At 46.0% G+C, this 24,145-nt stretch overlaps 1 protein-coding gene across 1 annotated transcript in view; it reads right to left on the minus strand.

Moving 5' to 3' along the window:
- The window catches only part of LOC135907591 (uncharacterized), an 81,424-nt gene that overhangs the window by 38,087 nt on the left and 19,192 nt on the right, over positions 1 to 24,145 (minus strand). The window contains exon 2 of the mRNA XM_065439274.1: positions 14,505 to 14,675. Coding sequence (XP_065295346.1) covers positions 14,505 to 14,675 — 171 coding nt within the window. The remainder of the gene's footprint in view (positions 1 to 14,504; positions 14,676 to 24,145) is intronic.

Consider the following 24,145-nt stretch of genomic DNA (forward strand, 5'->3'; position numbering starts at 1 on the left):
GTGGACATTCGAACCATTGTACACGGTGCCGTAATAATTGTCTCGAAGTAAAAGTGGCGAGAACTAAATGCATGCTTTTTCACTCGTATCTAAAGCAGACAGCACAAGTGAGCGGCTCTTAAGGCTTCATCTTATCACCTGGTCATGTTGCGTAAAATTTCATGATGTTGTATTGGAACCACAATTGAAATTTATTGTTCACACCAGAAGACTGACTCGCAAAATTGCATTTGGGTTATGCGTGCTAATCAAGGCTCACTCTCAATTTTGAACAGCACATCTTGATCTCTCTCTACAACGCTTTTCCGCACCGTCCCCTTAAGAAAGCACTGACTTAGCGCCCCTGACATCCTTGTACTACCTTCAGAACCGTATACCCGTTCGCATAATAACTTTCAGTTCATATCCATCTGCTTACCCGACTTCTTGTTCGGTCCAAATGATCAATTTTAATATTTTGCGTTCTTTCCATAGTACCCATGCCCTCAGCTTTTAAAAAATACATATCGCTTTGGGATGTGTGACTTTAAAATACTCATCGAAATTATTTTCATTGTCCGATTGACCGGAAAGTGGGCGTGCCCCGTCATTGGTACTTCATTTCTTCTGAAGCTTTCATAGAATGAAACCAACTTGTGCTCAACACAAGTTTTGGTTTTCGATTCTGAGATTTTCTATTTTATGTAGTGCATCGTACCATAACTGGTGGGGGAGGGGGAGGTTATGTGGATCTCGTCCGCTGCTCTTTTGTTTGTTCTTACTGGCGCGGCCTCTTCGTACAATACCTCGCGCTCATCAAGGTCCTATTTCGTGCCTTTTTTGGCGTTGCTCATGCGAAAACGCAAAGGCTATCGCGAAAGCATAAGTTTTACTGCAACTTCTACTGCGCAGAGGTGCTAAAGGACGTGCGGGTCACTGCTTGACTCTTCTATGTTTCTCTCTGCACTCAATCAATGGACTCGTGACAGGTAGAAAAAGAGATTTCCAACTGAAAGCCGAAGGAGAGCAAGAAAGGAAGGATTGAAGAAAAAAAAAAGAGAAAGGCTACAGCACAGCTGACCACACATTAAAGGAGTGTAATTCTGAGGATATTTTGATAAATCTAGCAGTCTCACAGCACTGTTTCGGAAGCACCCGAAAGACACGCGAACCGATACGGCTTCGGTTTGTTTGGCACGAAAGCAAGAATAGGAACAGAAATTGCCCCCCGCAGCCTCTTCTTCTTTGGCCTCCTAGCTCGCGCTTCAATTTTTTTTCTACAAGCGCTCTATTTTAATTTTTCTCAGAATGCGATTTTATAACAGTTTCCTACCTTACTCTAAATAACAGCCGGGCGTATGCGAAAGACATTTTGTGATATATTTGAGTTAGTGCCCAGCGCAACTTCGAAAATAGAATGAATATTAGCAAGGCACTTGGAGTTGAGGAAATAAAAAATCATGCGAATCCCACGTACTGGGGCAATCAATGCGTCTTGAAGGGGCAGCGCAATAAGACGAATAGAAATATACTGTAGAAGGATCGACATTTGGGCGAGTTGGTACTGGTTGAACATCTTGAAGGGGCAGCGCAATAAGTCGTCTTATTGCGCTGCCCCTTCAAGATGTTCAACCAGTACCAACTCGCCCAAATGTCGATCCTTCTGCAATCAATGCATGCGAATGTTCCTGTGCTGCTTGCTTTGATTGACTATAGTGAGCGGTGATGTTGACGGCGAGTGCTTAATTTCTTCAGAGTTTAAGGCAATACGAGAGCAGTGAGTTGTTGTTAAACGTTGCCTTGCGTACGCCACTGTTTTTTGTCGGCGTAGTAAACAGGACACACTGGGGGAGATGTTTGCCTGAGGAGTTATCCTGCACCATATTTCATAACCTCTGAAAGGGCCGAACATATTGTTGGGTGTACGTTCCATAACCACAACAGGATTATGAGGCACGCCATAGTGGCGGACTCCGGGTTAATTTTGATGCCTTGATGTTCTGTGACATGTCCCTAAATCTAAGTGCACGAGTGTTTTTATTTCGCCCCCGTAGCTGCCAAGGTTGGGATTATACCCGCCACCTCGACCAATGTCATTGCTGCAAAGCTTCCGCGGCGGGCACAGAAGTGTTGATTTGGCGGTCAACCACTTCAGTAGTGCTGCCTAGACCCTACGGTTCACTTTAATGCGGCTCTGCTTCTGCACGCCCTGCGCAAGTTGCACGCTTGAGAATTTGGCGTAGCGTTAATTTTTAAAAAAATAGCAAAAACGTAGCGTACCATACCTTGAAATTAAATTTGCATCGTTTGCCCGTAACCATTCTAGTGCCTATAGTAGTAGCGTTTCCTTGCCTTCTCACGGCACCTTTTCCCCATCCCTCCTTGTATGGCAACTGCGAGCGAAAAGTGGCAAGGCTGTTAGTCAATCGTTTCGCGACTCCGTCAGTTCCACCCATTCTCTGTCTCCTCTCCCCCTCCTCTCTACCATTATATGTAGCTTCCCTCTGGACTTGCACATCAGTGAAAAGGTAAGCGCTGAAATTCCTCCAGTCCTTTTGCGCGAGGTCATGGATAATTACAGCTGGCAAGAGGCTAATGTGTTGACTCCCAGGAAGCTCCAGAGGGTATTGTGAACATTCGACGCGGGGCAAAGGTACAAACGAGTTTATCACGTCGTTGGATGGGTGGATGGATGCATGAATGTTATGAGCGTCCCCTTTGGAAGGGGGTGGTGGGTGGCGCCACCAAGCTTTTGTTATTACATTGCCTTATGTCCTATCTATTGTCACGAGCTCTCGTGACAAAGGGCAGAAGGAGCGCGAATGACAAAGAAGGACGGAGGCGGAGAAAGAGGACGACGACGTTCGGCGGGCTACATTTGGACTGCTCCCAGAAAGACTCCAAACGCTTGCCTTGACGTGGTTTGCATTTTTAAGTAAAGGGTTCGCGCGTAACATTTGGTGGGGGTGCGGGGTAACACACACTACCGACAACGGAGCCGCCAGTACAAGGCCTTCGTAGAAGTCGCCGCCTTGCCGGTCTTTTGCCCTCAGCCACCATCATGCCTCGAGACGAAGATGCTTTTAGTACTGCATCGGCAGGATAAGCACCGATTCAGCACTACCTAGAGCCACGTACGTTCTCCGCAAAGGCAGGGGAAGATGGCGATGAGTGGCTCACCCATTATGAGTGGGTAAGCCAGTACAGTCACTGGAATGCTGCCTCCCAACTAAGGAACGTTGCTTTCTTTTTGACCGACACGGCAATGGTCTGGTATGACAACCATGCGGACGCACTAACTACGTGGGCCTGTTTTGTTGAGGAGATCAATAATTGTTTTGGCGATTGGGATGCTAAGAAACGAGCGGAATTAAAGTTAGCTCAGAGGGCTCAGGTCCCCAGAGAGACATGCACCACATTCATCGAGGAAGTTGTAAATTTGTTCAAGACCGTAAATCCTCGAATATCAGAAGAAGATAAGGTGTGGCACCCTTTAAAGGGAATCGCGGAAGACGTATATAACTTCCTCATTGGAAAAGACAACTTGAAACCGTATCAGATTTGATACGGCACTGCCGTACCTTCGAAACACCTGAGACTCGTTGGATTACACCCAAATTTGGAAAGCTAGCTAACGTCACGACTCTGGCCAAGAAAGTGTGCTTTCTGTTTCCGAGGATACAGTTGTGCCCACTTTATCCACGGTACGTGTTTCTGTTTGTTCAACTTGCAATCCATTTGATGCCGCAGGGGATTCTGTACATGTGAACTGCCTAAAGAAAAATGCGTTGGTTCCGCATTGCATGGTATCGGTGCTGAATTGATGCATAGGGCTGTGGATGATAGATTGTCCTACTGAAGCAACGGTGCTGCCTCAAGGCTTAACGCTTGCCGCACTTCAAGAATATTCGCCGATACCCATGGCAGGGCTTACAGAATATACGGACACAGGAGAAGCTGGTAACATGCGCTCTGTGAATTCAAAGATCCTTTGCATGGTCGCTAAATCACTCAGTGACCGTAAGCATGAGACGTTGGTAGCCCTCCTTGCAAAACATTCCTCAGCATTCGACTTCGCGCAGAACGACAGTCCCCCATCAATCCCTGCTTCCGCATCAACACAGGGTCGGCCCAACCGATTCGACAAAAACCCTATCGTGTGTCGCCCGCAGAGCGCAAGATAATCAGACATCAAGTCGATGAAATGCTAAGTAAAGGAGTAATCCAATAATATTCTAGCCCTTGGGCAGCAACAATGATATCGGTGAAAAAGAAAGACGGTACATTGTAATTCTGTGTTGATTATCGACGCCTGAACGCCATTAATGAAAAAGACGTGTACCCCTCCCCCCAATTGACGACGCGATCAGTTGCCTTTCTGCGACCTCTTATTTCTGTTCTGTCGATCTGCAGTCAAGTTACTGGCAAATTGCCATGCACAGTGACGATAAGGAAAAAAGAGCATTTGTAACGCCCGACGGATTATTTGAATTGAACGTCACGCCATTCCAACTGTGCAACGCTCCCGCAACGTTCAAAAGGTTCATGGACACCATACTGCGCGGCTTGAAATTGGAAGCTTCCATGTGCTACCTGGACGACGTTGCGATCTTCGGGCGAACATTTAGTGAGCATAATAAGTTCCTGCAGTTGGTGCTGAACTGCTTGGAGAAAGCCGACCTTGTCCTGAATTCGAAGAAGTGGCACTTCGGTGAACGACAAGCTCTTGTGCTGGGATATCTCGTCGATAAGGAAGGCGTACGACCAGATCCACAAAAGACTGCGGCTGTAGAGGCATTTAAGAGACCTCACGGTGTGAAGCAGCTTCGAAGCTTTTTAGGCTTATGCTTCTACTTTCGCCGATTCATTCCTAGATTTGCTGACGTGGTCTATCCTCTTACGTGCCTGCTCCAGAAAGGCGTTCCTTTTGAGTGGGCGACAGAGTGCAACTCATTCAGTCAATTAAAGTTCCTCTTTACGCCGCAGCTTATTCTTCGCCACCTCGATCCCTCAGCATCTACAGTGGTTCACACCGACGCGAGTGGTGTTGGCATCGGCGCTGTGCTTGTTCAGCGCATCGACGGAAGTCAACACGTGATGTCGCACGCTAGAGCTCCATGAGTCGCTGCAAGCGTAATTATACAGTGAACGAGTAAGAGTGCTTGGCGGTCATCTTCGCGGTGCAACTATATCGTTCTTACCTGTACGGGCGCCCCTCCATGGTGGTCACGGATCATCACTCACTGTGCTCTCTCTTGAATCTTCGGGACCCTTCTGGTCGACTTGCGCGTTGTGCTCCACGTCTACAAAGAGTACGATTTTGTTGTTTCGCACATGAGCAGCCTACGACACGCTGATGCTGATTTCCTCTCTCGGATACGACTTCCAACGACTGAATGCGACGCTGACAACTTCGATCAATACATCGCCTTTGTATCTCCTGAATTTCCTGATATGGGTACCTTCATATCCGAACAGCAGAAGGACGACGACAGTTTGCAGCCGCTCTTCGCAACCTCACACGAGCCTTCAGGAAATAGCCGCTTTTCGCCTGCGTGATGGCGTCTTCTATAAGAAGAGCTGCTCGACCACTGGCGCGCGCTACCTTTTGGTTGTACCCAAGAGCCTCCGCAGTGAAGAACTCTGCGCCATCTAGGACGATCCAACCTCTGGCCATCTTCTTGGCTCTACAGGAACGCTCTACCGTACTCAAGAGTGTTTTACTGGTCCAAGATGTATCGCAATACCGAACGGTACGTCGCCAGCTGCACCGAACGCCAGCGTTACAAGCGACCTCCAAGCACACCACATGGTCGACTTCAACCAGTTACGCCTTCCAGCGCCCATTTCGAACAAGTTGGTATAGATCTCCTGGGCCCCTTCCCGCGATCCTCCAACGGCAATCGTTGGATTACTGCGGCTGTAGACCACCTGACCAGTTATTGTGAGACGGCAGCGCTGCCACCGGCAACAGCAGCAGAAGTCTGCCTTTTCCTATTAAATTCCATCATTCGCCAACACTGGCCTCCTCGAATTATAATTAGCTATCGTGGGAGACAATTTACCGCAGTTGAAGAGACCCTTCGTTTGTATTCAGCTAGCTTCCGGCATTCGACGCCATACCATCCACAAATCAATGGTCTGGTTAAACGTACAAACAGAACGCTTGTCACCACGCTATTAATGTATGTCGATTTCGCACATAAGAACTGGGACAGTGTTTTGCCTTTTGTTACCTATCCATTCAACACCGGAAGATATGAGACCACCGGTTACTAAGCGTTCTTTCTGCTTTATGCTCGGCCACTTCGCTGCACGCTCGACACCATGTTTCCTTACTTCGCTCATGACGATGACTCTATTACCAAGATCCTCTGTCGAGCAGAAGCGCGACGCCTTGCTCGGCTACGTACCCAAAGATCCGCTACGACGGCCGTCGCCTGCATGTATATTTCGATCCTGGTGACCTTGCCTGGCTCTGGACGCCATTACGGAAGCGCGGCTTCTGCCAGAATTTCTTGGCACACTATGTTGGAACTTACATTATACTTGAACGCCTTAGCGAGGCTAACTATCGCATTGCACGCCTCACAAACAGTGGACGACACTCGGCCAAAGCCCCACATTGCCCGCCTGAAGCCTTAAAATTAACGAGCGACTGATTGACTTGCCCGGTGGGCTTCGTCTGCCAATGAGGAGAGCGAATGACAAAAAAGGACGGGGGGTGGAGAAAGAGGACGACGACGTTCGGCGGGCTACCTTTGCACCACTCCTGGAATAAACGCCAGCCGTTTCCCTTGAGGTGGCTTGCATATTTAGGTAAACGGTTCGCGCGTAACACTATGGTAAAAAAAAGAAAAGTAAATAAAAACCCACCGTGAATTCTCATCGCAAAACTTTCTGAACCCCTACTTGGAACTTTGCTTTCTGTAAGCCTCCGTTGTTTGTCGTTTCCCTACTTTTCTTCCAGCAATCTTGCAATCACTCTTACTAATCACTATTGCGGACATGTTTAGTTTCCCTCTGCTCTCCTTGAACCCAAGGGCTTCAAGGAGGCCAGAGGCGCCTAAATTGACCGCTGGGCTGACATGTTCGTATTCTAATAAAGCATACTCCATCGCATCCCTAGCTTTACCGCAGCAAGCACATGCTTCTTCTCCCTGTGTGTATCTCGCTTTATAAGTGAGTGTTCTAAGGCATCGTGACCTCGCTTCGAAAAGTAATGAGCTCCCGTTTGAGCTATTGTAAATTGCTTCTTTCCGCATTTCGTTTTTTACTCATGGCAGGTTTCTTTTCCATTGCCGCCACCCATGACATAAACTCAGCCTCTCTGACTTCCACCTGACGTTCTTTGTTTCTGTGTTGCTCACTATGCTGACTGCATACTTGCTGGTAAGCTTCCTAGAGTTCTTTTCATCCACCGTGAATCAATGTTTTTCCTGTACAAATACCTGGGACAGTCTCCCAGCCAATTTACTTTCTTCCATACTCCTCACTCGTTTTTCATAATCAATCTTTCTTTGCTTCCCTCCCTTCAAAGCTTGTCCAGCCCATGTCACCCTGCATAACTTCATTTGTAGTCTTCCCGTGAGTACCCAATGCGAGGTGTCCCACTGACCTGCGGCTGACATCGAGTCCTGATTGTACCTCTTACTTCGAGCAAACAACCGCCTTTACAAAAGTAAGTCCTGGAACCATTACACTTTTCCGCAACTTCCGGAGCACCTCGTACCTATTGTATCCACATAGTGCTCTGTTTCACTATGGCTGCATTTCTCTTCCCCTTTGCTGTTATTGTTTTTCCTGAGTTTCCATGTATGTATTGCCGTCGTTTGTCCATATACCAAAGTATTTATATGCGTTTACCCTAGGTATATCCTGGCTTTGTATTGACACTATCTGTTGCTCTGTTCCCTGTTTTCATTGAATACCATAATACCTGATTTTCTCATGCTAAATTTGAGACCTGTATTCTCGCCTTTCTGTCCACAGATATGATCCACACGTAGCATACCACTTTGTCTGTTAGCTAGTTAGCTAGCAACACATTGTCGTCCGCATTAAATCACCCCGGAAGCTGCTGCTCTACTACTGTACCTACCCGTTTGTATGAGAGATTAAACGTGATAATACTACCTTCTAGCGAACTCTCCATCCTCACCATGTGCAGTAGGGATAAAGGGCACCCCTGCCTCAGTCCCTTGTTGATATCAACTTTCTCCTCGCTCCTCATCCCTTTCCATTCAACTAAAACGGCGTTTTCTAGGTAAATCTCTCTCAAAAGTAGTAGACAATCGTCACCTAAGCCTTCCCCTTCCAGAATGTCCCACAACATGTTGCGGTCTACGTTGTCATACACTCCTGTCTAATGTCTAAAAAAAGCCACACATTACGGTGTACTTTCTATTTTGAATATTTCAGTAGAATGACTAAGGAAAAATATGTTATCATCCAGGCGCCTATCGATTCTGAAGCCAATTTGAACTTCTCCCAATATGGCCATTATTCTCTGCCCATGCTTGCAGCTTTAACTGAATTGCCTGCATTGCTAACCTGTGTTTTACCGATGTAATGGCCAACGTTCTCTACGAGTGAATTCTATCTTTCTCCCCCTTACCTTTATAAATTAAATTCTTTCTACTTTCTCGCCAACTGTCTGGTATTCGTCTATCTTTTAAGGTTTTTCCTACTGCCTTCAACAAGACTTCTTTACTTTTTGGTCCTACTTCATAAATTAGCCTAACGGGAACCTCGTTTAGCGCTGTGGCTATGCGCTTAGGAACTTTCTCTTCGGCTTTCATCCAGTTGCAATTTGTCAGTACTAGCTCTCTTTTCATCTGGTTCTCTTTCATGCTCTTTTTTTTTCTCGAATTCAACCTCGTCATTGCATTGAAAGACTCGGCTGTTATTTTTAGAATGTAACTTAACGCCGCGTCCCCTTCCAGTTTGTTTTCATCTTCATCTAGCATATGTTGTTGGATTGTTTTAGACTTCTTGTCTCATAAGTTTATGTGGTTCCAAAATACTCTAGGTGCGGCCTTCTTTTTCTCACGTATTTCTGACAACCAACGTTCACTTTCACCTTTTAATTTTGCTTGCACCAGTATTTGAACCATATACTTTTTCTGCCGGTATATTGTGCATTTTCTGGCTTCTTCATCCTGCGGCATCTGCGCCTTCTTTGCCTGCCTGTGCTCTCGGGATGCTTTCTGTCATTCGGCGATCGCTTCTCGTATCTCCCTGTTTCACCAGCTTTTCGGTTTCTTTTTTTCCTTTACAACGAACATGTTGTTTCTCTCTGCGTATTCCGTCCGCTAAATCCGAGCTCTTGTTCTACGAGAAGAGGCCCAGAGGTAGTTCTCACCGGTCCTGGAAGCCAGCAACGGAGAGCCACATTACACTATTCACCGGTAAGAAGTACCGCGGGTAGACACTATGAGGGTCCTAGGAATGTTTACGAGTCGAATGGGGCCAATGAAGCCGCCCCCAAACGCATTTGTTCCAAGACCGACAGCGCCCTCGGCCTGATCCGAAGAATCGCCAATAGGTACCGCGGAATCAGGGAGGACAATCTGATCCGGATTACCCACGCCTTCGTGCTATGCCACCTCACTTATTCAGGGGCTATGCAAAACTGGCTCGTGTCGGAGCGCAAAACAATCAATGCCCTAATCAGAAGTGTCGTCAAGCTTGCCCTCGGCCTTCCCGTCTGAACGCACACAAAAGACTTCCTCAATTAGGCAATTCACAACACGTTCGAAGAGATTGTTCAAGCCCAAGAGTTTTCTCAGTTTTTCAGACTCTCCGGTACCCCAGCGGGCCGAGCCATACTTGGCAAGCCGGGACGTAACCCCACGGTCATCCGTCCCGACGCTGTGAAGCTCACTATATTCCCCCTCTCTGCTTGGCCATTTGCCTAGTTCTTCCTTGACTCTAGGGAATATATTTGTTATTTTTTCAGCGTTAAAATTTGGACTGACTGTTCTGCACTTCTTGCTCTCTTTCCCAACTGCATATCCGGTTTTCAACATGATGCGTTTATCGTCATTCCCTATGCTACTATACCCTTCCTCGTGGACGAGCATTTCTGTCAACTTATTATGAATTCTTTCTGTCATGAGACAGTAATTAATTGTTATTGCTGGTTATTCTCGTTATTTCATATCATCGTTACCGACAATAACGAGGATATATTGCTCACAAAGATCTAGCATTGACTTCCCGTTGCTGTCGCTATAGCCATCTTGATCCTTTATGTGGACATTCGTGTCACCTAATACGATAATTTCGGCATCATTCCTGAAAGCATTATTATCAGCACTTTGGCATTCCACTAACTCTTGATTCTTGTCTGTGCAATTTTTCGCGGTCCAGAAATGCATTACGCACAGCGAAGTTTTCCTTCCACTCATTGTACCTGATAACCAAAGGTGCTTTTTACATTTTGAATTTACTCTTTTCCATTTGGCTCCCTGATGGATGAGCGTTCCGACTCCCCCACCCTTTCTTTCCGACTTAGTTCTGTTGCACCATCCCAAACATAATTCTCAATAACTGGCGGCTCTTCTGAGTCTCTAAGGTGCGTTTCTGTAGCCGCATACAGCCCTATTTGTTCTCTATTTAACTGCTCCTCAATCTCTGACTACTTTTCCTTTCTTCTGCCGCCCTGCGTGTTTATGTAGCCTATTGCATGGCGAGCTCTTTTTCTTGCTTTCCTCCTTTTTTCTGTTATCGACGGCGATTCTCTTCTGAAGTCCCCGTAGGGGACCTTCTTCATTACTACCTACTCTCGCCTCCTGAGCGCCCGTGGGCCCCCTAAAAAAGCAACCGCGTGATGAGCTTGTCACCAGCCACTTCTCGTCCAAGTCTGTGATTGAAGTGGATCCTGTCTCATTCAAAACCACCACACCTTCTCACTTCCCTGTTTACTTCTACATCCTCGAAACGTTTCTCTAGGCTCATTGTCCGTATAGCCTCATGAGCAGCCGCAACGGCTCTTTGTACGTGACTGTCAGGTACAGGCACCTCCGGCGCCTTGCACACCACGATCTGCAGCTGAGGGGACTGCTCGCGCAAGTCGTCGACCTCCTTCGCCTTTGCGCTCTGCCGCGCTCCTGTCATGCTTAGGTACGCTCTGCACCAACCCCCGAAGCGGTGCGTGAGACAGCAGTAGCTGCAGCAGCAACCGTGGCAGCAGGGAGGAAGGCAAAGGATCTTTCGCTTTAATATAAAGCATGTCACGTCGGCAGTTGAACTAAGCAAAAAAAGAAAATGAAAAACGAATCGCTAGTATTTTTTTATGCATTAAAATAAGCATAAATTAACTTGTGTAGCGTACCTCTGACCTTCACTTCGCAAAATTCGATAGCTCTGCGACTAATGGTTCCGTGAAAGAAGCTATGCACAAACAGCGCAAGGAATGAAATGCATTTTTCTAAAGATTCTGAGCTTTAGGCACAGCTGTACTATAACTGACACCATATAAAGATAAAAAGAACATCCATGTTTACGACTACTCTGATACCAATTCTTTTATGCCGCCTTTCAAAGTCTCGCGCCACCTTAATATCTTGCCGATTGCATACTCTTTCACTAAAAATAGCCTCGCTGATCGCAGGCAACATTAACCTGCTCACGAACACCTTCTACGCTGAAATATCAAGAAACACAAAGATCGCAGCATTTCCAGGTAGGGTTACATAATTTTAGCCAGAATAAGCACTTATAACGAAAAATTCACTGTCATATACATTTGAAGCTCGCTTCTAACTGGCATCAAACATGTGGCCATCAAACTTCCTTTCATATTTCCCTAAAATTTATTTCATCATCATCATCATCGTCAGCCCGTTTTATTATTCGACTGCAGTGCGAAGGCCTCTCCCTGTAACCTCCAATTACCCCTGTCCTTCGGCAACCGGTTCCAACTAGCGCCCGCGAGTTTCCTAATTTCATCGCTCCACCTTGTCCTCTGTCGTACTCGATTGCGTCTCCCTTCTCTTGGTACCCATTCTGTAACCCTAATGGTCCAACGGTTATCTAACCGCCGCATTACATGACCTGCCCAACTCCATTTCTTTCTCTTGATGTCAAATAGAATATCGTCTATATCCGTTTGCTATCTGATGGAAACCGCTCTCTTTCTCTCTCTTAACCCAATGTCTAGCAATCTTCATTCCATCGCTAATTGCGTGGTCCTTAACTTGTTCTCAAGTTTCTTTGTCAGTATCCAAGTATCTGCAACATATGCCAGCATCGGTAAAATGCACTGATTGTACACCTTCCATTTCAATGATAATGATAAGCTTGCAGTCAGGAGCTGACAATGTCTGCATTATGCAATCCAACCCATTTTTATTCTATGAATGTCCTTCTAACGATCAGGGTTTCCTGTGATTAATTGACCTAGGTAAACGTACTCCTTCCCAGGCTGTAGAGGCTGACTGGTGATCTTGAACTCTTGCTGTTACCTTGCCCGGCTATTCATCATTATCTTTGTCGTTTGCATATTAGTCTTCCACCCCACTCTTACACTTTCTCTGTTAAGGTCCTCAATTTTTTGTAACTCGTCCCCAGTGTTGCTGAACATGACAATATCATTGGCAAGTCGAAGGGTGCTGAGATATTTGCCGTTGATTTTAGCTCCTAAGCCTTCCCAGTTTATTAGCGTGAATACTTCTTCCAAGCATGCCTGCCGTGAATGGCATTGGAGAGAGTGTGGCTCCCTGGCGGGCCCCTTTCTTTATAGGTATCTTCCTGCTTTTCTTGTGTAGAATTAAGGTAGCTATAGAACTTCTGTAGATATTTTCCAAGGTATTTACGTAAGCGTTCTGTACTCTTTGTTTACGTAATGCCTCTATGACTGCTTCTATCTCTACTGAATCAAATGCCTTTTCGTAATCTATAAGAGCAATATAGAGAGGCTTATGGTACTCTGTGGATTTCTCGATAACCTGATTAATAACATGCGTGTGATCCATTATAGAGTATCCCTTCCTGAAGCCAGCTTGTTCCTTGTTGACTAAAGTCCAGTGTTGCCCTTATTATATTGGAGATTATTTTGGTAAATATTTCATATAATACTGGGAGTAAGCTAAGGGGCCTATAATTTTTGAATTCTTTAATGTCTCCTTGTTGTGAATTAGTATATTGTTTGCATTCTTCCAGCTTTCTGGGACACTTGCAGTCGATAGACACTTCGTATAAAGAGCCGCCACTTTTCCAAGCATTATGTCTCGTTCATTTTTTATTAAATCGACTGTTATTTAATCTTCTCCTGCCACTCTTGCTCGTTTCATGTCGTGCAAGCTCCTTCTGACCTCATCGCTAGTTATAGGAGGAGTTTCTGTATCCTGTTCATTACTGTTTCGAATGGAGGTGTCCTGACTCCTCCGGGTACTGCACAAGTCAGCACAGAATTCTTCCGCTTCTTCTACTATATCTTCGAGATTGCTGATGATATTACCCTGCTTCTCTTTCAGAGCATACATCTTGGTTTGTCCTATGCCAAGTTTCTTTCTAACTGATTTCACGCTGCGTGCACTTGTGTGTGTTTGTGCGTGTGTGTGTGTGTGTGTGTGTGTGTGTGTGTGTGTGTGTGTAAAGTGTGCGTAAACAACTTCGTGTTGTTTCTTACATTGCATATCGCTTTTTTTACTCATTGGTTGGATGACTAGTTTTGTTTTCTCTACTGTATCAAATATCTAAAACCAGAGTAGCTTACTTCGTTTCCATTTCTGAAGTCTCCTGTATTTTTATCGCTATTATTCTTGTTCACCATGTCTTATTCGCCAACGATATTTCTCGCCCAAGGCACGTGGATGTCGCATGCCTAATTTTAAGTTATGTTCGCGTGCTTGTGCCGTTTTTTGGACATACAATGCTCACAATTTTTACAACTCTGATTATTTCGAATTCGTTGTGATCGCAGTTAAATTATAGCCCTAACGTTACCCAAGACTGCACCCAGAGCAAATTTCATAATTTTTCCGGCGCCAAGCGGCTCAAATATGAGAAAGAGCTTTCCAATTTTCGACGCCACACTGCCTATCACGCGCTTTTGTTTCGTCGGGAATATCAAAAGAACAAAATATAAACAACAGGCATGCAATTCCGAATTAATTTTCTCGAATTATAATTAGCCATCTTCCACTAAATAAAGCAGTTGTATGTTTCAAGGAATAGATTACCAGCTCCAGCTTTTTCATTTATGTTCACGTAATTTCCACTCTCAACAAAGACCTTAGGCAGAAATGGGATTACATTGCCGTCGCAAGGCGCACATACAGAGAAAGAAAATCGGAATTTTATTGCGAAGACGCACATACAAAATGACGGCATTGCACATGCACGCCAGAGATATAGCGATGGCCGCCGATAACAAAACGTGAGAAATGCGGTCAGATGTACGCAACAAATCGATAGATACTAATGACGCCTGGGTTTTAATGTTTCTCTCCGCGGTGCACTTCTAATTGCTCGCCATGGCAGTTCGTGAAGAAATTTGAACGAAGCAGATTTCATACCTGGAGCGGCCTCTACGTAGAGCTTCACGGTACCCTGGCTCTTCTTGCAGGCGAGCTCGCCGGGTCTGAGGAGCACTTCGTCGGCGGCGTCTGGGACCCGCCGAGTTGGTGACGGCCTCCGATACCCGTTCCGGCCTTGGCCTCCGTGTGCCGCGTCACCCCGGCTGCAGTCTGCACGTTTGAGGTCGTCTCGATGGTGAGGAGGCTCTGGCCAGTTTCAGGATTAAGTCAGCAAGTGTGCATTGGGGACATAACGAAGCATCATCGTCGTGATGTTTTCGATGCGTGTATTCGATGGGCGCGTTGTGTACAACTCGGCGTTCGCCAAATGTGATGTTTGTGGGAAATTAAGCGCTTGCAAAATGTACGAATCTTGCGGTTTCACCCAGGCTGCCGCGCATGAAAGTGACGGAGCCAGCAGACCCAAGTATTATGCTGGGCCATCTGGAATTCTATTTTATATATAGAGGGTGTCCCAGCTAACTTTAGCCAGAGTTTAAAACGACGCGAATGCCATGTAGCTGGGCAGAACAAAGATAATGTTGTTTGCCGTCACTCGGAGATACTGAGAGTATTTTTTGCATTCCGTCTAATTTACATACTTAGCCAGAATTAATTATTCAACATCTCAAATATTATAATTACATGAAAAGTATCAATGCGAAAATTGTATAGCAACATGAAACACTCCCGATACAACTTTCTGTTGCTTAATACGTGCTACATACGCTACTTACAAGTGTTTTTGTCCGAACGGGTAAGAAGCCCGCGAATGCACGCAAAATTAACGCGCGACTGGTCACTCTAGGCACTTTGCGTGTATGCGCGGGCTTCTTTCACGCCCGGAGAGACGCGTTTATGTATTGCAATTTATATGTATTCGTATATATTTAATATGTTGTTGGATAATTTAATCAAATAATTATGACTATTATGTAATTAAGCGGAATGCAAAAGATACTTGCAAGAATGCAAAAGCGGCGGCGCACATTACCTCGGTTCTGTCCAGTTACGTGGCATTTTCATATCTTTAAATCTTGGTACAGTATAGTGGGGATACCCTGCACATGTATAGCTTCTAGAAAGCTGTGGGAAAGCTATGGCTGTTATCGCAGTTGGTGACACAGACTGACTGTGAGAAAGGGCCAATTTACTGGCCATTTCAATTTTCCAGAACACAGCCATACTAAATGCGAGAAACAAAATTCAAAAACGCAAAATATATTCACAATACTCAAGCTATTACAAATGCCTGATATGGTCATTATTGAAAAACAATATAGGCATATTTAAAAAAAATTATTTAAGATTTCTGATAAAAATGATAAAGACAGTGTTTTCCGGAAGCTATTTAGAAAATATTGTTCGATACGAAAACGAAAAATACTTTCATGCGAATGTTCGAATACACTCATTGTCTGCTGAAATGTAATTTGAGCCTCAATGTTACGCAGCAACAACACTGTGAACCTTGAAGACATAGCATTTCACCTATGTTTACGTGCTAATGGAACAGTGTAGCGGTATGTGTGAATTTCTGCAAGTAAGACAGTCATGGAGAACATCAACCATTTGTATGGAAAAATGAAAAATGGTGTAATTTCCTTTTCGGTGGGGGGGGGGGGGGTAAGGTGTTAAGGAAAACATAAGGTTGTGTTGAACGTCGCAAAATTTGATCGTAAATTCGGCTTCACGCATGACATGAGGACGGCGAATGCGAAGCTCAGAGCTTATTGCAGCGCAACCGACGTCCAGCCCTTCGGGTGCGCAGACACGCCGAATCAGAACCAAGCACTTGGTTGTCTTTTCGGCAAGCTTGTTTCGGGAAGCAAGAAGGCAGCGCGAGAAAGAACGCCGGACTGGGTGTCCATTTTGGATGCAGGCACATACGTGATTGCCTGGCTTTTGAAAGTGCTTTCACTCACCTTAAATTTCTTCTTGTGTTTCTGAACCTTTTACTCTTGCGAATTAAAATATATACGTCCGTGTGCCGCAATCGTCTAGTGAGTATTATCACACGTCTGTGGCCCCAACAACCTGTTAAATATTATGCTCCGAAAAAGATGAGAAGAAGCCCAAGTTAGAAGCGAGTGTGGAGCCGAGCGCGCGCCTGCATATTTTTTAGTTGTTTTTAGGAAGCGTCGAATAAAGAAGACATTCTCTACTTCGCCTCCGCTTCCTGGTTTTCAACATATGGTGCCGTGACCAGGATATCAGATCTACAGTTGAAGAACCCTGGCGATGAAGCGAGCTTCCTGAAGAGGACGACCGACCGACGCGACGACGCTGCGACAGAATCGAAGAACGCGTCATCACGAAGCCACCGATTCCCGACGTGACGACATGGAAAGACTACGACGGAAGCGTGCTACCGTGCGAGCGGCGGTCACCAGGATCATCAACGACATGACAACTCTTATGCAAACGGAACCAACGCGATATGCTGAGCTGACCGATCATCTTAACCTATTGAAGATAAAGGAAACTATGCTTACGGACCTTGATAACCAAGTAGAAGAGCATCTTACCGATGATAACCTTGAGGGTGAGCTTCAAAGCGTCGGACAGTATCAAGAATCTATCGCCCTCGCGAAATCCCGCCCTGAACGCACTTTATCCGCTCAGCAAACAACGACTGCGCACGCATCTCATGATGACTTTCATCAAGCAGGCGCGCACGTTGAGCTGCCTAAGCTCGATGTACCGAAGTTTCATGGTGACCCCAATAAATGGCCAGAGCTTTGGGATCAGTTTGAGTCTACTGTTCACCAGAACTGTTATATCACAGATGTAGCCAAATTGAAATATCTTCGGAGCTGCTTGATGGGTAAAGCTGCAGGTGTCATCAGCGGCCTGTCGACAACTAACGAAAGCTATGTCACAGCTATAGAACTTCTCAATGTAAGATTTGGTCAGAAGTCACTGATTGTTAACGACCACATGCGTCGTCTTCTAAACCTACGTAAAGTTCGTTCTTGCGAAGATTTCGAAGGGCGTCAAAGGTTGCATGAAGAAGTGCAGACGCGCGTGAGATCCCTGCACAACCTTGGCGTCGAAGAAAAAGAATGTGGAGTGCTTCTGAAAACTGCTATAATACAAAATCTTCCGCAAGAAATGGTACTCCGTTATAATCAGCGCATCTTGTTTTCGACAAGTACAGGCGTTACTAATGACAGGCTAAATGAAATGTCTGTTCTTCTAGACTTCTTGAGCCTTGAAGTAAGAAGCCGGGAACAAACTATAATGATGACTTCTGACAAGAGAGAACAAGCCTCAACAGCCAAAAGACAATCTAATGAGCATTTCCAAGGTTCTACATCTATGTTAACCATGAAACTGACTTCATAGAGTTGTACATTATGTACAGACAAAGATCACTCGGTGGATGTCTGCCCAGTGGAACTAACATTAGACGAGAAGAAAGAGAAACTACGCAAATTAGGATGTTGTTTCCGCTGCACTAGACAATTTCACAAAGCGAAGGAATGTCGAAACTGGAAGAGACTAAGCTGTGCGAAATACAAGGGGCGACATATCACCACAATGTGCGACCCAATATGGAAGCAGAAGAATACAGAAACGCAGACAACTGTTTCCAGCTCAACAGATTCGCCAAACTGCACAGTTCTTCTGCAGACCGCCCAAGTTTGGGCTCTGGGCACTGGAAGCAAATGCTTTGTAAGAATGTTGATTGATGGAGGCAGTCAACGCAGCTTCATCACGGACGAATTGTCTAGGAAGCTGAAAGCCACTGTGTTAGCCGAAGAGCAGCTCACCATCTCGGTATTTGGAAACGTTTCAGCACCGCGGAAATAATATCGGAGAGTATGAGTCACGCTGCATAGCCAGTACAACTCAAACTCACTTGAAGTAGAGGCTATAGAAGTTCCCGAAATATGCAATGACTTGTCAGCATTAACAGAGACAAATGTACTTGCAAAGTTGAAAAGCAAGAACTTACGTTTGGCTGAGGTGAACGCAGTTCAAGTCTCGCCTGAGCCTGTAATAAGCGTCCTTATAGGTGTAGACTATTACTGGCAGCTTGTCAGTAGTAGAATTCATCGACTGGACGACTCCTTGACAGCCATCGAAACTATCACGGGATGGACACTTCATGGAGATACGAAAAGTCCACCTAATGTTCACAAGCCGGATACCATAAGGAACTTCAATATATGCCTAACGGAAGCCAACGTTTCCCAGCAACTGAGGTCTTTCTGGGAAGTAGAACATGCGGGATTGACTAACGAAGACAGACTTTCGAAAGATGACGAACACGTCCTGAAGAACTTCGTGGAAACAACTGTTAGAAACAATGGTCGCTATCAAGTTGAACTGCCATGACGCAGCAATTGTTACCAGCTTAAAAATAACCGAGATGTCGCGTTAAAGAGTACGAGTGAACATATCACGTACTATATGCCACACCGGTCAGTAGTGCGACGCGACAGAACTACGACTAAAGTACGGGTGGTATTCGACGTCACTTCTCATGCTTCGGACTCACCTTCACTCAACGATGTCTTGTGGACAGGGCCGAATTTGAACCCCAACATCCTCGACTTACTGCTGAAGTTTCGCAGCTTCAAGATTGGAATTTCCGCTGACATCGAAAAAGCGTTTCTTCAAATATCGCTGGCTGAACAAAACCGAAACGCGTTTCGTTACTTCTGGTTTGAAGAAGGGTCTTCCAATATTGAAGAACTGCGCATCACAAGTGTTCCTTCTGGCGCCTGCGGCAGTCCCTTTCTCCTTGCTGCAACTCTGCGACACCACTTCCAACTGGTAGAAGACTAATACCCTTCTACTGCCAAACTATTGAAAGATCTTCACAGAATGGCGGCTACTAATAGTGTGTCGGCTACTAAAGGACAGTCATGGAATTCTTGGGCCGAAACTATCTGCTTCAGGAGTCGAGAAAACGAAGAAGCCGATACAGAGGCAGAGACCGCGAAAAGAGCAAGCAGTGCCATGAAATTAGGAAAAGAGGATATCAAACTGTTCGTATTTTGTCTAGCGTGAGAGGATTTCTATTTAGTTGTGTGTGACATATGTAACCAAGTCACAAAACCACCGGCTGTGCGAAATCACTTGGAGCAGCGGCATGGGAACATTGACACCTTTGGTCGGAGAGAGAGAGAGATGCAAATGAGAGAAAGGCAGGGAGGTTAACCAGACTTAAAATGTCCGGTTTGCTACCCTGCACTAGGGGAAGGGAAAAGGGGAAATAAAGACGGGAAGAAGAGCGTGACAAAAATAGAAGCGTGAGACAAAAAAATATGAAAAGGGACGAAGTGGGGTCGTTATAGTCTTTCTAATATGCCACTGTCACGTAGAAAAGTCAACAAAGACTTGACCGACTTTTGCTGTGACGAGAGTTCACGTCAGCATTCCAAAACTGACTGTTCTGAAAGTGGCCTGTCATCAAGGCGGTCGCTAGTGACAGCCGGTGCGCGCTGTATCTAGGACAGTGGCAAAGCACGTGTTCGATAGTCTCCTTGCCGCCGCAGTGTCTGCAAGCCGTGCTGTCGTCCATACCGACTCTGAAGGCGAAGGATCTTGTGTAGGCGACACCAAGCCACAGTCGGCAAAGTACTGCTGTTTCGAGTCGAGAGAGTCCAGATAAGGGTCGAAGTCGTAGGGATGGGTCCAGTCGGTGTAGACTTGTATGCTTTAAGCTTGGTGTGTTCCATAAAGCTTTGATGGCTTCATTTGCAAGCACACGAATTTTCGCTGCAGCGTCTGTTCTTGAGAATAGAATCGAGTCTTGCACGCCCTCCTCGTGTGCAGATCGGGGTGACCACACTGATGACACGTCCGTGCTCCACCCGGCGGGTGAAGGAAAATCGTCAGGGCACGGCTCCTTGTCATCGTCATCATCATCGTCGTCTTCAACGTCATCGTCTTCCACCCCGCGACACTCGAGTGGGCCTGCCGGACGCCCGTGGTCAACAGAAAAGGCTCCATCTGGGTCCTCATTGTCAAGGAGGCGCAGCAGTGTGGTGGAAAGGCTAAAACGCAACAACCACACGCTGGCACCCGTTGTCTGGGTGAAGCGAATACCACTTCCACGACAGCCAGAAGCCACGCCCGTACAAAAATGACTGTTGATGAACCATTGATATATTGTTGGGCAATTGTTGAAACAACACACTTCAAGAAATTTTCAAGAGCAATTGAGTTCACTAAACCCTTGCACAACAATATTAGCGTTGAGTGTTCTCAATAAACAATTTAGTGGGTAATTTGTGTTGATTTTTCTAGTTGTTTTTTGTTGTGTAGCAGTTGAGTCCAGTATACAATAATTAGGACTCGCACATGAAGACATTCCAAACATGTTTTGCGATGCGTTCCAACCTCATTCCTGACACTTTGCGGCAGGTAGGTTCTTCTTTCGCCTCGCTTTCATTAAAAGAAAATTATGTGTGACCGATGGGGTGGAATCGAACGTCGGCCGTCGAGCCCGGTGCTCTAACCAATAGGCCACGAGCGCGCGCATACTCCTCTCATTCGAAAGCCAGTAAGCTCTGAAATGCTTGGCGTGTGCGCCGCGTGGCACTTCCTGGTGCTGTTGCTACAGCTGGCGCTCTGAAGCGCCAATCTCCGGGACCGCCCCACTTTCGTAGCCATTTTCGCTACGTAAAAACTGCAACGTTAGACTAGATTCATGAGCGCTCAAGTTCATAACGATTTATTTCTTCGCCGGTGTACAAATGCCATGGTCGTTTTAACATACACTAGATGACATAACCATTGGTACGATCCGAAATGAGCCCGTTTCGGGGAGCAGAAGAATGCGAAATTCACTTGCAAACATGGTGACTACGCGCATGTGGAGTTCCCCAAAAGTAGACACGGCGGCAGCGCGGCCGGCGATAAGACAGGTGCCGACAGGCGACGACGCTACCTTCGATCATCGGACGCACTGTGGGAACAGTAGGATTCAAACGCGTACACGCTACAAACATACATGCGTGAGGTCTTCGAATTTCCTGCGACGTACCCTCTGTCCGTAAAGCAAATATAGTTTTTTATCCAATGTCCGTGGTAATAGAGATCAAAGAATGAACGCGCTTTGAGATCGCAGCACGCAGCCGCTATAACCATTGACTTCAAAGAGCTTCGGATTCAGCAACAGCCGCAACAGTATCACAGCTAATCGCTGTATCTGCGGCTGCTCCCGTTTCTCGCCTTGCAAGAAGCACGCGATTTATTTGAGCCTCGTCGGACTGTCGTCCTCTCATGTCCCAAGCCTGCAGGTCTCGTATGTTCAGTTAAGAACACCAAAGGGAAATGAAAGAAATACAGGTAACGGACTCTTATCGTACCTTACTTGTCACCTCGTCATCTGCAAAGATGCTACAAACTATTTTAAGAGCTTTATTTTTGTAAAAATAGCAAAACTAATAGTAATCTTTATTTCTAGGTGGCATGACAAACGTTAAGGTAGCGTTCGGGTGTGTATGTGTGCGCGCAAGCGGGTGCAATCGAGCTTCGCTTTGCGCTCACTATTGCAACCAGTACACACGGTAACCGCTAGTTTCGTAGTCGCATTTTTTGGTCGTAGTATTTATTGTTTACGCTACAAATTAGATAATTCTTAAAACTTTATGAAGGTTAGTTGATGAAAAATTATTGCTAATTAATTAGCGGTTCTTAAGTGCCGTTATGTTGTGTTTGAAAGGTTTTTATAACTGAATACGATAGTGAAGCTGTGAACGGCTTTCGGACTCAGTTATTCGGTTGCAGTTGTGCGGTGGTTCACGCGTGCGTCTATTTGTCGTACAAAAATCACTCACGCGACCTGATCCTAGGTGCCTAGGGACAGCATCGTTTAGGGATTTTTGAGAAGGCACGATGCTGGCGCCGAGCGACGCCGTGGCGTGTTCGTCCTCGGCGCGATCGTTCTTCGGAGCGCGCGTTGTTCAACATTGCTCATGTGAATGTGCGTGCGTTGCTTGTGTGTTGGTTGTAGGTTCTGTGTTACTTGGTGGAAAGCCGTGAGTAGTGCGGTGAGGCAGAGCGGCTTTGGCCTCGGTGTGCTCCGGCAGTACAGAATCTGCGTTGTGTGACCCGTGCTTTCTTGAGAACCGGCGGTGGTGACAATTGCAATATCGAAGTGGCCTAGCGCCTCGACAGCGCAGTTCTGCGAACCGCGATGTGGCATCGCCGTGTCCGACTTTGCTTGACGGGCATCGAGGGATGTGCTGCTCGCTGCAAGTCACGTAAATGCAACTGCGTCAACCGCCCACTGTTCAGCGCTGAATCTGTGTTTGGTGTGCTGTCCTTGAAACGAGTGGTGCAGCCGTGCAGCGGGGGTGGTGGAGGAGCAGAGTGGCTTAGGTTCTCCGTTGGCGCGTTCACAGACATGTGCTCCCGTTTTTGTCTCATTTGCGGCTGACGCGGGATTGTGGTGTGCTAGCTCCTTGCCTAGTATGAAGTTTACGACGCTAACACACAGTATGTTCACGTTTTTCTGCGCTACATGTCATTTGCATGACGCCCGAGTTGAAAGCGAGACATATCTCTGTGTTCTTTGCGTTTGTGTATTGTAAATTACGTTCTATTGTGGAAGTTCTGGGAGTCTTATTACGCAAGGAGTGCGAACGTAAACATAAACACGTATGTGTGTCTGAAATTTTGAATTACCCACAATACCCTTTACGACTGATAAGTGGGCTACACGGCAAGTGTGAATCAGCTACAGTATGTTGCGACGCTCTTTCATATGGTAGAATGATGCATGGTGCGTGTTTATTTCTGTACTGTTGTAAAAACCATTTGTTTATTCACTCAATACAAATGTACGGCTTCTTTGCCGTAGTACATTTTAGTTACGCGGTGAAGCGTACTAAAAATGGGAGGGGGCCGCTATCAGCCAGCGTAGTATGTCCACTTAGGCGACCTGAGAGGCGGTGGGTGCGTGAGTGTATAATTAAAGAACTCTTGTAATGTCCAGTGACAGTGGAGATCATTAAGTGTAGCACCAAACTAGTGGACCACTGCCAGAACAAAGGCATATAGTATGCCCATTTCAATTCTTGTGCTTATGCCAGTCTTCTTTTTTACAGCAATAGCTGCTATGGGCTAACTCCCCTGGTTGTTCTGATGTCTACTGGTGTTGTCACTGAAATTCCCAAATTTCTTTCTAGAATATTGCAAATAAAGTTCTCATTGTGCTGCGAGGATTCAAGCATACGATCAAGAGTGGCAGTCCACAATTCTACATTTCAGCCACTCTGCTGAAGGTACAGTCGTGGTGAATACTGATCCCGGAGAGCGTGATCTAGCCAACAGGTGCCATGATTGGCTAACACCTGCTTAATGTCTGCGTACTGTATATAGAGCTGGCATCCACACCTTCAAGTTCTTGCACATCACCTTTCCACTTGTGAAGGCAGTCTTATGTTAAATTTTCTCCTTATATGTGATTACAATGATTGGGTGCATCTGCTTCATTAATATTCTCCTAGTGCTTGGCTTCTCAGATTTACTGGATGGAGCTGTTGGTGTCTTGTTTTCCTCAAGCAAAGCGCGAGATCTAGCAATTGGTAGCCCAAATATAGATTTGAGAAAACCAAGACGAATTCAGCAGTAAGAAGCTAAAGGGTTGTTTTAGTGTAGATCAGTGGCCAAGTCCG

The sequence above is a fragment of the Dermacentor albipictus genome, chromosome 1, assembly GCF_038994185.2.
Source record: "Dermacentor albipictus isolate Rhodes 1998 colony chromosome 1, USDA_Dalb.pri_finalv2, whole genome shotgun sequence".
Lineage (NCBI taxonomy): Eukaryota > Metazoa > Arthropoda > Arachnida > Ixodida > Ixodidae > Dermacentor > Dermacentor albipictus.